The sequence below is a fragment of the Fukomys damarensis genome, unplaced genomic scaffold (genome assembly GCF_012274545.1).
Source record: "Fukomys damarensis isolate Sample0158 unplaced genomic scaffold, DMR_v1.0_HiC HiC_scaffold_22, whole genome shotgun sequence".
Lineage (NCBI taxonomy): Eukaryota > Metazoa > Chordata > Mammalia > Rodentia > Bathyergidae > Fukomys > Fukomys damarensis.
The window spans coordinates 23,662,394-23,678,690 of record NW_022900934.1 but is presented as its reverse complement, the minus strand read 5'-3'; the positions used below and the strand labels follow the sequence as shown (position 1 = coordinate 23,678,690).

At 40.5% G+C, this 16,297-nt stretch overlaps 1 protein-coding gene across 3 annotated transcripts in view; it reads left to right on the top strand.

The window, feature by feature from the left end:
- Positions 1-16,297, top strand: part of Procr (protein C receptor) — a 38,129-nt gene that overhangs the window by 11,902 nt on the left and 9,930 nt on the right. The window contains exon 5 of one of the 3 annotated variants that reach the window (XM_033767156.1): positions 4,284-4,317. The exons of the other annotated variants lie outside the window; for them this stretch is intronic. Coding sequence (XP_033623047.1) covers positions 4,284-4,294 — 11 coding nt within the window. The 3' untranslated portion in view covers positions 4,295-4,317. Of the gene's footprint in view, positions 1-4,283; positions 4,318-16,297 lie in introns of those variants that run through there. 3 annotated transcript variants of the gene reach the window in all.

Genomic DNA, 16,297 nt, shown 5'->3' with positions numbered 1-16,297 from the left:
AAAAAAAAAAAAAAAAAAGAATGTCCAGGTACATAACTAAGTGGTGGAGTTTTTGCTTAGCATGCACAAGGACCTGGATTTGGCCCAAAAAACAATAAATAAAAATGTTTAAATAAAAGAAAAAACTCCAAAGTAGATTCTGATTCTGACAAGATATATATTCTAAACACTCTATCAACTACCAAGAAAATAATTCAGAAATACATTGTTCAAAATCAGCAAGACATAGTGCTGCATGCCTGAAATTCCAGCACTGGGAGGCTGAGGAAGAAGGGTAGAGAATTCAAAAAAAGAGAGAATTCAAGGCCAGCCTAAATTATATAGTGAGTTCAAGGCCAGCTTGGACTGTATAGTGAGACTCTATTTTTTAAAAAAATAATTCAGAGAATCAAAACCATTCACTATAAAATATCCATGTCATGCAGAAGAATGTAGAAAAGGGGAACAGAGAAGCAGAAGAGTGAAATATAATAGAAAACCCCAAGAAAAATATCAGATGTATATCCTACATGTGAATAATACTAGTGAGTGGATTAACAATCTAAAAAACAGAGATTATCAACCAAACAATAAGCAAGATGCGATTTGATGTTGTCTACAGGAGATACACTTTAGAGTCAAAGCTACAGATAGGTTGGAAATAAAAAGATAAAAAAAAAGTGTACAGCCAGGGATTTAGATCAGTGGTGCTGCACCTAGCTGGCAAGCACAAGGTCCTGAGTTTGATTCCTGGTACTGAAGGGAAAAAAAAAAAGATAAAAACATCTGCCCATGCAAATAGCAAGTATCAGAGAACTAGAGTGGCTATATAAATTTCAAACAAATTAGACTTTAAGATAAAAAGTTATGAGCACTAATAAAGACATTTGTAAAGAGAAAAGAAAGAGATTTGTAAAGAGAAAAGGATCAACCTATCAGGAATACGTCACGGTTATAAACATATGTGTATTTGACAATGGAGCCAAAAATACATAAAGCAAAAGCTAGACGATTGATGCAAGAAACACACAATTCAACAATAATAGTCAGAAATTTCTCTAGTACATTTTCAATAACAGAAGAAAATTAATAAAAACATGAAAGACATTAACAACACTCTTTTTTTTTTGTACCAGGAATCAAACTCAGGTCCTTGCACTTGCGAGGCAGGCGGTGGAACCACTGGGCTAAATCCCCAGCCCATCACAGCACTCTTAAACCAACTAGCCCTAACACTTCTATAAAATCCTCCACCCCACAATAGAATGCAGATTCTTCTCCAGCACATATGGACTATTTTCAAGAATAGATATGTTAGGCCATGAAATAAGTCTCAATAATTCAACAGAACTGAACAGTAAGTATATGTTCTCTGTTTGTAATGGCATTAAATTAGAAATCAACAGCAGAAGGGAGCCTGGGGTATTCACAAATACGTGTATGAACAACACAATCCTTGGTAACTACTGTGTCAAAGTAAAACATTGCAAGATAAACTAGGAAATAATTTGAGATAAATGAAAACAAAAATCCTACATACCAAAATGTATGAGATGCAGTTAAATGAGGGAAATGTAAGTGTTTTTTGTTTGGTTTGGTACCAGGGATGGAACTCAGGTCCTTGTGCTTGCAAGGCAGGCTACCGAACCACTGAGCTAAATCCCCAGCCTGTAAGTGGTTATAATGAAATCAATAACCTAACTTCCCACCTTAACAAACTAGAAAAAGATGAGCAATCTCAACATAGATCAAGCAGAGGGAAGTAATAGGGATGAGAGCAAGTGAATGGAGACAAGAACGATGTAAAGAAAAATCAACAAAATTAAAAGAGAGTTCTTTGAAAAAAATAAACAAAACAGACAAATGTTTAGCTAGATTATCCAGAAAAAAAGAGCAGATTTAAATTATGAAAGTTAGGAATTAAAGAAGATTCTCCCTACAGACATTAGAGAAATAAAAAGGAATATAGGGGAATACAGTAAACAACTATAATGCCAACAAATTAGATACCTCTGATAAGATGAACAGATTACTAGAACGATACAAAGTTTTGCCCAGATTCAAAATAAATAGAAATCTAAATAGGTCTATAACAAATAAAGATTGAAGTGGTTTTTTTAAAACTTCCCACACTGGAATCCTAGCTAGGAGGCTGAGGTGGGAGAGTCAGTCAGATGTTTGGGGCCAACCTGGGCAACATGAGACCCTGTCTCCAAAAAGCAGATAAAAGAAACAAAACTCCTAACAAAGAGCCCAGGTCCAAATTACTTCCTTGGTGAATTCCACCAAATACTTAAAGAAGAATTAACATCAATCTAAAGAATTAGCATCAATCTTTGATAACATTTTTCCAAGAAATAAAAGAGGAGGGAACAAGAGAATATCAATATGCTAAAAGGATGAATTTGGAATCTCAACATCACACACGACTAACTTTAACTCAAAATGGATCAAAGACCTAAATGTAAGATCTAAAACCATAAACTGCTTAGAAGAAAACCTAATAATTATTTATTGGAATTGGGCAGTAGTTTCTTAAATATGATACAAAAATGTAAGCAACAAAAAAATAGATTGGACTTGATCAAAATAAAATACTTTTGCACTTCAAAGGGTACTATTATTAAAGTGAAAAGTTAACCCACAGTGTCTAGAATATATATTTTAAAACTATAAAAAGACAAATGCAACCCAACTTAAAAATGGACAAAGGATTTAAACAGACGTTTCTCAAAGAAAATATACCAGTGGCCAATGAACACATAAAAAGACCCTCAACATTATCAGTCCTTAAGGATATACAAATCAAGATTATGAGAGGCTACTTCACATCATCAAGAGTAGCTATAATAAAAAAAGACAGAAAATGACTTGGGTTGGCAAGCATGGGGGAGAAGCTGGAACCTTCACACAGTGCCACTGCGAAAGTAAAATTGTATAGCCACTTTGACTATAACTTGGCAGTTCTTCAAAAAGTTAAACATACAACTCTATGACTCAGCAATTCCACTCAGTATATCCCCAAGAGAACTGAAAACAAACATCCACACAAATATTTACATGTGAATGTTCATAGCAACATTATTTATAAAAGCCAGGAGACAGGATCAATGCCAATGTGTCTTTTACTATAATAATTTTATTTTAATTTTTTTAAAAAAGAGCCAAGAGAAATAATCCAAGCTGCTACAGCTTGCCACGAGAGGCAGCAGGAATCTTAGGTTGTAGAGGTAATAGGATTACTCGGAGGGTGTCTTGGCCCATTTTCTGTGGCTGTAGTGAAATACCTGAAGCGGAGTGCTTTATAAGGAAAAGAGGTTTATTTAACTCACAGTGTTAGAGGCTGAAAGTTGGAAGGCCCATCTATTTGGCCTCTGGTGAAGGCCTTCTGACTACTTCACAACACGGTGGAGGCATCATATAGCAGGCGTACATGCAAGAGAGATCACATGGGTAGAGGACAAGCAAGAGATGGGAAAGGATGGGGCTTGCTCTTTTATAACAACCTGCTCTCACAGGAACTGCTCCACTCTTGCCAGCCAAACCCACCGAACAAACCCAGCATTAACCCCTCACAAGAGCAGTCATGATCTGATCCTTTCACTAGGCTCCACCTCTTGAAGGTCTCACCGCCTTTAAAAATCATTACACTGTCGGCTAAGCTTCAGCGTGAGGTTTAGCAGGGACAAACTACAGCCAAATCATAGCAAGGGGATTCCCTGAAGGTTCGTGTCCACATCCAAAAGTCGGGGAAGCAAAGAAGCAAGAAAACAGTGAGCTGAGTCACTCTGATGTTTCAAGAGGAAAGTCTGGTCCTCATCTCCAGGAGTTTCTACACAGGGCAGAGTGAACGGATGGTTCAGTTGCTGCTGGTTACAGCTGTGGGACCTTGGACAGGCCAATGCTTCCCTCTAACATGCCTGCCAGATCTGACAACCTTGATCCTAGCTCCTAACTCCAGACAGCTGACGTGGGGACAAACTTTAAGGGTATTAGAAGCTCCACTTCCCTTCTAGAGAATGACCTCAGAATGTTTGGCTTAGTTCTGGCCCCTGGCGGCCAGACTACTAGAGGCCCAGTTGCAGTTTACATGATAAATAAACGCATCTGGAATAAATTTAAACAAGTGACTCCCAAAAATATTCTAAAAGCCTCCATCTGGGTGGCCTGGCTTACTGTATTCATCCGTTTTTAAATTCAGCTTAACATGTATGACTTGGTTTTATGCCTCCCTTCAGTTACTCTGAAGTTTAAATTTCTTTTTTATTTATTTTTATTTATTTATTTTTTTTTTTTTGACGCAGGGTCTCACTAAGTTTCCAAGGCCAGGTTCGATCTTGTGTCAGCCTCCCAGGGTGCTATGATTACAGGTATGTGCCACCACACCTGGTTGAAGTTTAAATTTGTTGTAGTTACTTTTCTCATTGCTGAGACAAAATACCCAATACCAAATGTTGAAGGAGGAAAGTTTTGTTTTGGCTCACAGTTTGTAGCGGTTTTGGTTCATGGTTGGCTGGCTCCGAGGCAGGGTGGCCGGGCAGAGGGGCATCACAGAGGAGAAACAGTGCATGACAGGCAGAGCACAGGAAGACAGCAAAGCGGCAAAGTAGCCCTCCCCACACCCTTTTGGAAACAGGGTTTCACTACGTAATTCAGCCTGGCCTTGAACTCACTTTGTAGCCCAGGCTGGCCTCGAACTTGCAGTGATTCTCCTGCCTCAACCTCCGGAGTGCTGGGATCATAGGCGTGCGCCACCACGCCCTGCCCTGCCTCTCCCTTTTATCCCTTCCAGGCTTCCCACACCTTCCCATAATCCACAGCCAAACCCATCAGTGGACTAATTCAGTGATCACACACCCTTAATCCCAGCATTACACACCCTAGATCCAGCCACCTCTGAAAAGCCCTACACATGGGAATGAGGCTTTGAGGGAACACCTACACAGGAGCCATAACAGTTTCAACATCCCGTTCTTTCTTCAAGTCAGCCAAGGCTTTTTTTTTTCTAAAGCATTTTTCTAACTGCTAGTGGAGATGCAGAGCTGGGGTAAAACGTGATTTCTGTCCAAGTGATCCTAATCTACAGGGAGAAATATACAAAAACTCACTTTAACATGGAAGGAATAGAAAAGGAGAGTATAGCTGTGTACTGAGGGAAAGGGATTAGGAAAAGCTACACAGAGGCCACAGATTTTATCTGGATATGAAGAAACAGAAGAATTTCAGTCCATGAAGAAGAGGAAGGTGTTTCTTCCTCTCAGGCTAAGATCTTGGAGGGCAGTGATTATATTTTATTCATCTCTGTGTTCCGGACATCCAGTACAATGCCTAGCCCAAGAGTCCAATATGTGTTTGTTGAATGAATAAATAATAAGTGGATTCTGCACTAGTTTAATAGTATAAAGGCAAGTGGGTGAAAGTGCTCCCTATATTAGAAGAGTAGTCTAAAGTGGCTGCTCTGAAGATAGGTTATGAAAGAAAATATTGTGGGAGATATAATGAGACAATTTGTTACAAGATACTATGGTAAGCTATGCTATGCTAAGAAGTTATACTAAGCTTCACAGGTAAAATTTAACTATTTTTCCCTCTGGAGCAAGATCTTTAGTATCTAAGAATATCTCTTTGTGTCTAGAATAGTGCCAGGAGTTTAAATGTTAGCCAATATATGGCTAGATAAATGAATAATTGAAAATTTTTGAAAGGGGAAGTTATTTAATTCAAAATTTAACTTAGTTTAATAATAATAATCTCTCATTTATATATAATTTTATAGTCACAGAAACACTTTTATTCTGTGATCTCATTTTAAATTAGATTAATATAGCCAGCAAATTTATTAGGAAAGAAGGTCAGATATTACCATTTCCTGGTAGATGGTATTATTCACACATCCAGTGTAAAGAAATCAAAACTTTTTCTTCTAATATTCTCTCTCTTCTCTCTGTCTCTCTCTCTGTCTCTGTCTGTCTGTCTGTCTCTCTCTCTCTCTCTCTCTCTCTCTCTCTCTATCTCCCTCTCTCTCTCCCTCTCCCTCTCTCTATGTTTTTTCAGACAAGGTCCCTCCCAATGCTGCCCAGGCTGGCCTGAAACAATCCTCCTGCCTCAGCCTCCCAAGTGCTAAGATTACAGGTATGAGCCACAATGCCTGGCTTCCCCAGTATCTCTCGTGTCACCAAAGGATGTTACTTGTGTACGTGCATGTGACAAACCTCTCATGAAGAGTCTCAACCTTGCTACTCACTCACTGGTCTCAGGATTTCTGCATACTTCCCAGAGCGGATCCAACTCAGTAAGGGCTATTTCCTTGATTACTTGGGAAACGGTTCATCATACTCCACAGAGTAGGAGTTTAAAATCTGACATCTCAGTTGGACATTTGTGTCCTTCTTCTGTTTACTCTCACAGCCTCACAACTTTTTCACCCTCAATCCTGTCATTTTACAGTACGCATATTCCTCTGTGCAAAAACAAAATTCCTGTCTTATTTTGTTTGTTTTCTAATCTCCTTAAATACACCTCTTGTGGTCTCATTTTTGTCCAGCTGCAAGTGAAGAGGGGATTAAATTTGTCCCGTGGAACTCCAGAGAACAGATTAATGAATGAAAGAAAGTCACAGAGAAATAGATATTTACTTAATATAAATTCCTGATGCAATAATTCAGAAATAGAACTGGCTACTTCACATAGTTGTGGCCTCTCCATACCTGGAAGTCGTCAGCATGTCAAATTCGCCATCTGACCTCTGAAATCATATATGTATCCTGTTCTCCCAAGTCTTTTTTCTCTAAACGAAATATTCCTAGTTCCTTCAAGGCTTCCTTATCTGCTGTGGCATTTTAGTAACCTGATGTTACTCTTCTGGATTTGCTACAATTTGAAATTTGTCGTGCATCTATTAGAAAAGTATTTATCAAGTGACTTCTGGGGCCCAGGCAACGCTTTAGAAGTAGGGATGTGGCAACATAGCGGAGAACCAAAGAAGCCCTTGTCCTCATCCAACTACTACTATGGGTAGAGACATAATAAACAAGTAAATTTTTAAATGTCAGAGACACTAGGCACAGGGAGTCAAATAAGGCCCATATCATAAGGGGACAGTTGGGCTGAAATCTGAAGGAAGTAAGAAAACGGCCGAGGGAGGAGCAATCCAATCTAGGTAGGCAGAACAAGTGAGAGCTTCTGGAGGAGGAAGCATGTTTTGTTTGAGGATGACGAAGAAGCTAGTGTATCTCAAGTGGTCCAGGCAAAGGGGAGAGAAGCAGCAGAAGGCAAATCATGCAGGGTTGCCGGGCATGGGGGTGCACGCCTGTAATCTCAGCACTCGGTAGGCTGAGGCAGGAGGATTGCTGTGAGTTTGAGGCCAGCCTCGGCTACATAGGAGTCGAGACCCTGACTCGAAATAAAAAATCACACAGGGCCGTGTAAGCCAATTACAAGTACTTTGACTTTTGATCTGGGTGAGACAGAAGCCACTGGAGGCGTTTGAGAAGAGGGGGATGTGACTTGATTTGCACTTGGAGAGATCACTGCGGCTACCGCGGAGGAAACAGAGCTGAGGGGGCAAACATAGACTTGGCAAGCTCCAAGGACGCTGTTGCGGTTTAGATGTAGAACGTCCCCCCAAAGTCTCAGTGTGCGGAGAGGTGGTGTTTTTTGGATCGTGTTGGATTATGGGGACACGTGAACTGATTCGACCATTGATGAGTTCCTGCCTAAGTGTGCAGGTAGGAGGTGGGGCACAGGAGAAGGGGGAGTATCCGGGGGCCGTGCCTTGTGGGTGAATATCTTTCTACTCCGGCTCTTCCTCTCTCCCTCTCTCTCTCTGCTCCCTGGCTACCATGGGTTGCAGAGCTTTCCTCTGCTACACCCTCCCACCATGCTGTTTCTACCTCACAGCCACCATGAACAAAACAAGCCTCTCCTACTTTAAGTTGTACATGTCAGATATTTTTTTCCTAGTGATGGCAAAGTGACTAATACAGATGAACAAACAGTAAGGAAGGAAGCTGCTAAAATATGTGTGTACCGGCATGTTGGCACACACCTGTGATCCCAGCACTCAGGAGGCTGAGGCAGGAGGATCACGAGTTTGAAGCCAGCCAGGGCTACAGAGTCAGTTTGCATCTTGTCTCAAGACTCTGTCTCAGCAAAAACAACACAGGGCAAATCTAAATCTCTGTGTCATTTACCTCAGTTGGAGACCTTTCCTGTCTTCCCTCTAACTTTTCAATGAAAGCTTTTCTTGTAAATTTAGGCTTTTATTTTAATTTCCACTATTACTAAAAAGCAAGGACACATGCCAGCTGGTGACAGATTTTGTTGTTCCAGCCCACTCCAGGGATTACCCGGACCCTGAAATTGACTGAGATCGGACAGTGTGAGGTGGGACGGGTGAGTCCCCAGTGAAAAAGTCAGCTCTACCTGTGGTCAGTCTTCTAATCCTTTGTTCAATCCCTCGAATTCTTCCAGTCAAATTCCCCTGGGAATCCGTCAAGCTTTCCTAATCAGCAATGGCATGGCCCAGCTAATGGTCCTAGTTAGTTGATTTGTCTTATTTTGGGGCCAGGGAGCTGCACCCCTTCTGGTGATCCCTTAGGAAACATGGCTCCCAAAGTTTATATGAAAATCTCTGCTACTCCTTGTCTTTTTCACTCATAGTCAATAAAAGCCAACCCTTATTCTGGCTCAAGTTAGAAATCTCTCTCAGCTGTGTGCTCCTGCTGACTTGAATGGGCAGGCTCAGTTCATGCATGCCTGGGCATTCAGAAACATCTGTCCCCGACACCTTCCTCAGCGCCATCCCTAGCTGCAACCCTTGTCTTAGTCCCAGAGCTTCTGCCAGCCCCTCAAAGACAGGTCTGAAACCGTTCTGCGCTTCCTAGGTTGGCCGTACTGCATGAAGCGCCTCTCCTACCCTACACAGCACTTGTCTCCTTAGCTGGCTTGCGGGATGGGTTATGAGCCAAGTTTGTTGGGACCCCAGAGCTGAAAGTGCTGCCTAAAACTTTGGTAAGAAATCTGACAGGCCACAGCAGGAAAAAGTACAACACTGAGCATTAGCCACTCTCAACTAACCGACCCTGGATGAGGAGGAGATTGGATGGTCCCATGTGGCTGCTGAGATTACTTTTATTTAAGGGACATTTCCTTATCTTTCCATTTTGGCCAACATCAGTTGCTTTCTACCACTATTTAGTAGAGCAGAAAAATAAGCCCTAAAATGTGATAAGCCTCCAGCTTTGAATTCTGGTAACTCCCTTTCCAACAACTGACCTTGCTCCCTCTTATTTCTTTGTCCTTTGAGCCCTTTGGGAGCTTCTGGTGTTAGGCCTTTGGGTTTTAACAAGGGAATTTGCTTTGTCCCTTGAGCTGTTTTGGGTTTCTGCAGTGACCCACCAGACATGCACCAGAAGGCCAGACTGAGACCAGGAACAAATTTTTTGGTTTTTATTTTTTTCAAAAGTTTATTGTGCATTTTAGGTATACAATATAGTTACATTCATCACTGGGATCTTGTACCTTTACATGACAGGTCTTGCTTCTTATTTTTTCCCCATTCCCCAGCTGTCCCTTCACCCCCTCCACCTTTCCCTGTTTACAAAGACTTTGTTTCCATTTTTTCCTTTTCTCTTATTTTTTCTTTTCCCTTCTTACCTTTCTCTTACCCTTTCCACTTCCCCTATTACTTTAGACCTTTTCTTCCTATTACACAATATTATTCATTTTGATCCTTATTTACACTTAGTTTTTCACACCAGAGAAGCTATTCAGTATTTACATATGTGTGTCTTATTAATTTCACTTAAGAGTATGGCCTCAATGTGCATCCACTTAGCTATAAATGACTCTAGGTTCTTGTTCTTTATAGCTGAGAAGTACTCCATTTTATTTTTTTTGAAAAAGAAAGAAAAAACAACAACATATCTTCTTTATCCAGTCTCCAGTTGATGGGCAATTGGGCGGTTTCCAAGTTTTAGCTTTTGCTAACGGTGCTGCTATAAACTTGGATATGCATATATCTCTGTGGTATGATTCTTTTAATTATGGGGGAAGATACCCAGCAGAGGAATAGCTGGGTCAAATGGGACCTCTAATCCTAGATGTTTGAGGTATCCCATACTGATCTCCATAGTGGTTGCACCAGTCTGCATTCCCACCAACAATGGAACAGGGGTTCCTTTCTCCCCACAACCCCACCAGCATTTGTTATTGGTTGATTTCTTGATAGCAGCCATTCTTTCTGGGGTGAGGTGGAATCTCAGTGTTGTTTTCATCTGCATCTCGCAAATGACCAGTGATGTTGAACATTTTTTCATATGTTTATTTGCTGCTATTACTTCTTTATGGTCAACATCTTCAGAGAAGGTGACTGGGTCACCGAGGAGTTGGCTGGATCACCTCAGTTATCAGGGCTGACTGACTGTATCACTCAAGGTGAAATACTACAGTGTGTCCCGGCTTGGCATATATGAATTATAAAAAAGAAAAATGTATGTTTTGAGAAACCAGGATCTGTGCCATCAATTAGCCCATAAGGAGAATTCTAGGTAACTGCTCTAAATTACAACTATGACTAAAAAATATTTATTATTGTAGTACCATATGGGCAATACATCTAATAGTGCGCTCTAATTTAATGTCATTGTTTAACATGTTCTATATGTTTTCTTGTCTGTTGGTCTGTGTTTGTGACGATTATTTATTGACTGCAATTTTCATATGTGTTCTTTTTGTCTGTTAGTCACCCATTAACCTATCTATATGAGAGACTCCAGGCTCTGAAGCAAAGAGACAAATGCTCTCAGTAGCCCATTCTGGGTGGCCCTAGGTAATGAGGGTCTTAGTGGAGGTGTCAGCCCAGGACGCCCAGGGGTCTCCAGGGTTCCACCTCAGCAGAACAGACTGCTCCAGGGTTAGACGGAGCTCTAGCAGCCCCGGAGGCAGATGCAGCTGAGGGCATTCACCCCACATCTTGACCTAACCCAAACCCCTTGGCAGTGGGGGCTTTCAGATAAAAGGTTATATCTGGCCCGCTGGTGAAACTCCGGAAGGAATCTCCCAAAGCCGCGCATGTGACCTGAAATATATCCCTGCCACGGACTCTTGCACCAGCCAACAGACAAGCCTTTGCCAGACTGTGTTCTAAGAACAGTCTAGAGCAAAATTTAATTCAAAACTCAGCATGGTCAACTGCTATAAAATTCCTCAAGGAACTACCACAGCTGCTCTATATTTAAATTTTGTAGCACATCTTATTTCTTCTCCCTTTCAGTTCTATACACTGGTTTTTCACCTGATTTAATTCTCTGTGATCCTTACTGAAACACCAGTTGTTCAAGGTTGCTTGCTGGTTATCCCAGCCAGCCCTAACTAAAATGCAACGTTAAAACTTGGGATTAAAAGGGAAAAATATGTTAAAGGAGACCTCTTTAAAATACAACAATTTAAAAAATTGCTTCTTTTTTCTTTCTTTTATTTGGTTTTTGAGACAGGATCTCTATGTAGTTCAAACTGGCCTTGATCTCACTATATAACCCAGTGGCCTTGAACTCACAGGGACCTTCCTGCCTCAGCCTCATCAGTGCTGGGATTACAGGCATGCGCCACCACACCAGGCCCAACAATACCTATAAAGACTGCTAGGTTTGCGATTACATCAAACCTTAAAAGATATATATATATCTATATCTATATATATATAGATATATATGTTGATACATTCATGTTTGTGTACCTACATGATAAAATATAAACAAATTAGTCCAAATGCCTTTTGTTCACATCAGTTAGGTAAATCTTAAACTGAGTTTATTTAAATTGGTTAGAGTAGGGCCGGGCATGGTGGCTCACACCTGTAATCCCAGCACTTGGGAGACTGAGGCAGGAGGATCGCTATGAGTTCAAGACCAGCCTGGACTACATAGTGAGTTCCAGGTCAGTCTCAACTATATAGTGAGACCCTGTCTCAAAAAACAAAACAAAATAATAATAATAATAATAATAAATTGGTAAGAGTAAAATGTCTTTAAAGTTGGTAAAATATGTTTTGCTTAAGTTGTTAGCCAATGAGGATATTTATCTTTGTTAAAATTTAAGATACAATGCCCATTGCTTTCTATATTTCAAGCATAGTGACTTTTAGGGTTTCTTTTGACAAAGAAATAATGTTATGTTGGTTTAATATCTTGGTTTTTATAGGTAAATATAAATGGAATAAATGTTTATAACAGAACATCTGAATATATTTGGGTCTATTAAATGTATTTCATAAATTTCTGATATAGCTGGGTATGGTGGTGCATGCCTGTAATTCCAGCTTTTGGGAGTCTGAGGCAGGAGGATCACCATGAGTTTGAGGCCAGCCTGGACTATATAGTGAGTTCAAGGTCAACCTGAACTATATAGCAAGACCCTGTTTCAAAAAAAAAATTCTGATTATGTATATATAAGATCAAAATATATCTAACCCTTAAATAATTTTCAGAGTTATTAAAGGAATAAGTATCTGAAAATGGAGACTTTTGTCAAACTATATAGATCAATAAGTTAAAAATGATGTTTAATGATAAGTTTAAACAATAAGTTTCTGGCCGGGGATTTAGCTCTGTGGTTCCATCACCTGCCTTGCAAGTGCAAGGATGCAAGTTCGATCCCTGGTACCAAATAATAATAATAATAATAAATAATAAGTTTCCAAGTGATTGAGATTGATTCATCATTTTAAGATATCCTACAGTTAATAATTTATATAAGCACAGCTTATTTAACATTCTAATAACAACTAGTTTTAAGAAAAAAAATTATTTTGCTATAATCAGTATCTATGGCTTACTTGATCTGTTTATGGGTTTATTTTTATGACCCAATGCTAATATTTTCAAGCCATGTATACTAAAAAGGCTTGCTTACTTCTCTGTCATAGATAAACTGCTATTATTTCACTGTCTTAATCTTTGCTTAAGTACTTAAAAATATGATTGTTTAAAAAAAGCTACTGGTGCTCGCTTGGGCAACACATATACTAAAAAAAAAGCTACTTTGGGGCTGGGAATTTAGCTCAGTGGTGCCACCCAGGCACAAAGTCCTGAGTTCAATCGTACCACAAGGAAAACAACAACAACAACAACAAAAAACTTTGTTTTGAAAAAAAAAAAAAAAGACTGTCAAGGTTTAGAAACAAAATTTTTGAACTTTTTCCCTTCACAAGTATGCTATGTGTTCTATTCTAGATGTACAGTGCTTACAGCTGTATCTGGCACAGTTTGGATTTTTAAAACTGCTGGTAGTGCTATTTGGCCCACGCTTGCTTAACCTTACTATGAAGTTTGTCTCTTCCTGATTACAGCAGTTCCATGTAGGTGATGGCTGTGTGTGGCTTCCAGCCTTTACCTGCAAGTCATGCGAAAGCCACAGCTTACCAATGGGGCTCCTAGATCCATCATCCAAGCGTTTCTGTTCCTCCAGGAGGCAAGGCCCCAAAGCAGCTCCAGAAAAACAACTGCCACCCCTCATCTCTCCTTCAGATTAAGGACAGAAACCCAGGGGAAGGGGTTGATATAGGCAAATGGCAGGCTTTGGTGAAACAGCCCAAGAGATAATAAGTGGACAGCAAGGAGCTGGGCAAGACCAACACAAGCCATGATTGCCTAAAAAAAAACAACTTTTAAAGAATCAATTTATAACTCTGATTAAATGAACAGCTACTTTTGGGGACTACTATAGTATATTTAAAACTCTGTATCTGAGGAGCCAGGGATTTAGCTCAGTGGTGCCAAGCCTGTCTGTCAAGTGCAAGGTCCTGAGTTTGATTTCTGGTACCGGAAAAACAAACAAGCAACAAACAAAAAAGCAAAAGCTATATCTGAGATTAGGGATGTATACATCTGAGGACTAAATGTTATGTGTAAATGTGCAAAGTTAGTAATTACTAAAGATGTATAAGTTTGATACAGGCATAATAACCAACCAGTGCTCTTTTATACCATACTCATCTGGAACCTAGACATATCAAATGACCAGGCGTGGTGGTGCATGACTGTAATCCCAGCACTCAGGAGGCTGAGGCAGGAGAATCTCTGTGAGTTCGAGACCAGCCTAGGCTACATAGTGAGTTCCAGGTTAGGTTAGTCTCAACTACATAGTGAGACCCTGTCTCAAACCCTCCTCCAAAAAATGACAAGCAAGAAAGGAAAGAAGAAAAAGGCCATATTGGCAAGAATATAGAATATTCAGAACTTTCATACACTGCTGTTAGTATGATAAATTGCTGCAAGTTCAAGGCCAACCTAGGCCACATACTTCAAGACCAGAACCTATCTCCAAAAGAAAAGAAAAAGTTTTTGGTACAACTGAGGCAGGAGATTTGGGCATGTCTTGGAGATCCAGGACACATGTGCAAAATAACAATTCCCAGGCCCCGAACCCGGGTCCAGTCAGAAGGAGCTATCTTCAGTTCTTCTTGTAGGAGATCAAGCAGGGTTTTGATTGGACAGCCTACATCTGACGTCAGTCTGAGGAATGGAGGTTACAAGAGACATTGGCCATTAATCTTGTGACCACCGCCCCTTCTTTCTCTGTGGTCTGATCTCTTCGGAGCCTAGCTCTTTTCCTGCCTTTAATAATGTAAAACGTCACTACTTTGGGGGCATGTCTTGTCCAATTCTTCATTCGAGACAACAAGAATCTGGAAAGAATTTCTGGAAACATCCCGTAGCACCCAGCACCCAGTAACATAACTACAATGGTGTATCTACTAAAGTTGCTGTATGCCTCCTAGGTGTATGCTCTAACAGAGATGTTTGCTTAGGTTTATGGAAAAGCATAGAAAATTAGCCATAGTGAGATAGGATAGAAAAAAATAGATGGGTAGAAAAGAGACAAGGAAACCCATAACTAAAAATTGTGTTACTGGAACATGAGGGTCATGTCCAATGGTGACGAAAAATGAGACCTCAGATGGAGGAGGTAGCGTGGCAAACAAACGCAATTAAAAGATACAAAGGATGAGGAAGTAGATCTCCCACTCACTGGGAGGGGTCCTCAGCAGGGTACCCAAAAGGGTTCCTTGTTGTGGTGTTTTTAAGTGTCTCAGGCTGTTGTGCAAACAACATGATCTTTACTTCACTGGAAATTACATACTCTATGCAGTGTTTACCCAGTGCTCATGCAGGGCCCATGTGCCCTTGAGCCAGTGGCCTGCCTGATCCTGCTCTGGGGAAGTCCCCGACAGCTGCAGGACACCTGGCAGATGATTTCGTGCAGTCCCTGGAGGGTGATGACTCCGCCGACTCCAGTTTTGGCTTCCTGGCCCTATTTTGGGGTCCTCAAGGCCTAAGCCCAAGTCCTTTCTCAACTATGCTTTTAAGAAGAATGCAACTTCTAGGACACAATTGAAGTTACTCAAGGCTATGCCTGTCCACAAACTCCTCTCCTTCTGGACCAGTCACATCCAAAATCCCTCAAGAATGCTGTAGGTCCATACATTGCCTTAGTTGAGAAAGTAAGAGTAGGAGCCTGATCCTAGGATAAAGGAGCAGGTGAGAGAATTCAAAGAATGCTTAAATTGTTCATTAAAAAAAAAAAAGTATAGCTGTAAATTTAGCCTGTACCCTTCTGGCGCTTGGGCTACCTTTCTCTTGGGTTTCTGTCTCCTCAAGAGCAGCAGAAACGTTTCCAGTTCCAGGAAATAGGATCCCTCCCTCTCATTTCTTTGAGTGTGTACTTTTACATCTGCCTAATAAATTCCTTTATGCCTCTTACTGTTGTGTCCTGAAAATTCTTCTTTTCTGTGGCAGAAGTCAGCAAACCTGCAAACTTATTCTGCAGGCAGGGTGGGTTTAGGTTCCTTACCTGTGCTGTGGGAACCTCCTCAGACCCTGTTCGTGACAATAGCAGCATTATTACTATGAGCCCCAAACTAGAAAGTATGTAAGCACCCGTCAAGTGCAGAGCGGATTTCTCTTCCACATTCCAGAAATGTCCACCTGGGCACGGTGGTGCACACCTGTGATCCCAGCACTAGAGAGACTGAGGCAGGAGGATCGCTGCAAGTTCAAGGCCAGCCTGGGCTACACAGTGAGACCCTGTCTCACAACAACAACAGTAATAATGATAATAAATGTATATTCCTGCTTTAAAATATAGAATGATTAAGCATATTATACAAAATGAAACATACTACAATGAGAATGGAAAAATTTAAACTATATGCCTCAAATGAACAAATCTCACAAATTCAATGTGGAACAAAAGAAATGAGCTGCAAACAAGTATAAACCATGTCATTTCTTTTTTTTTTTTTTTTTTTTTTTTTTTT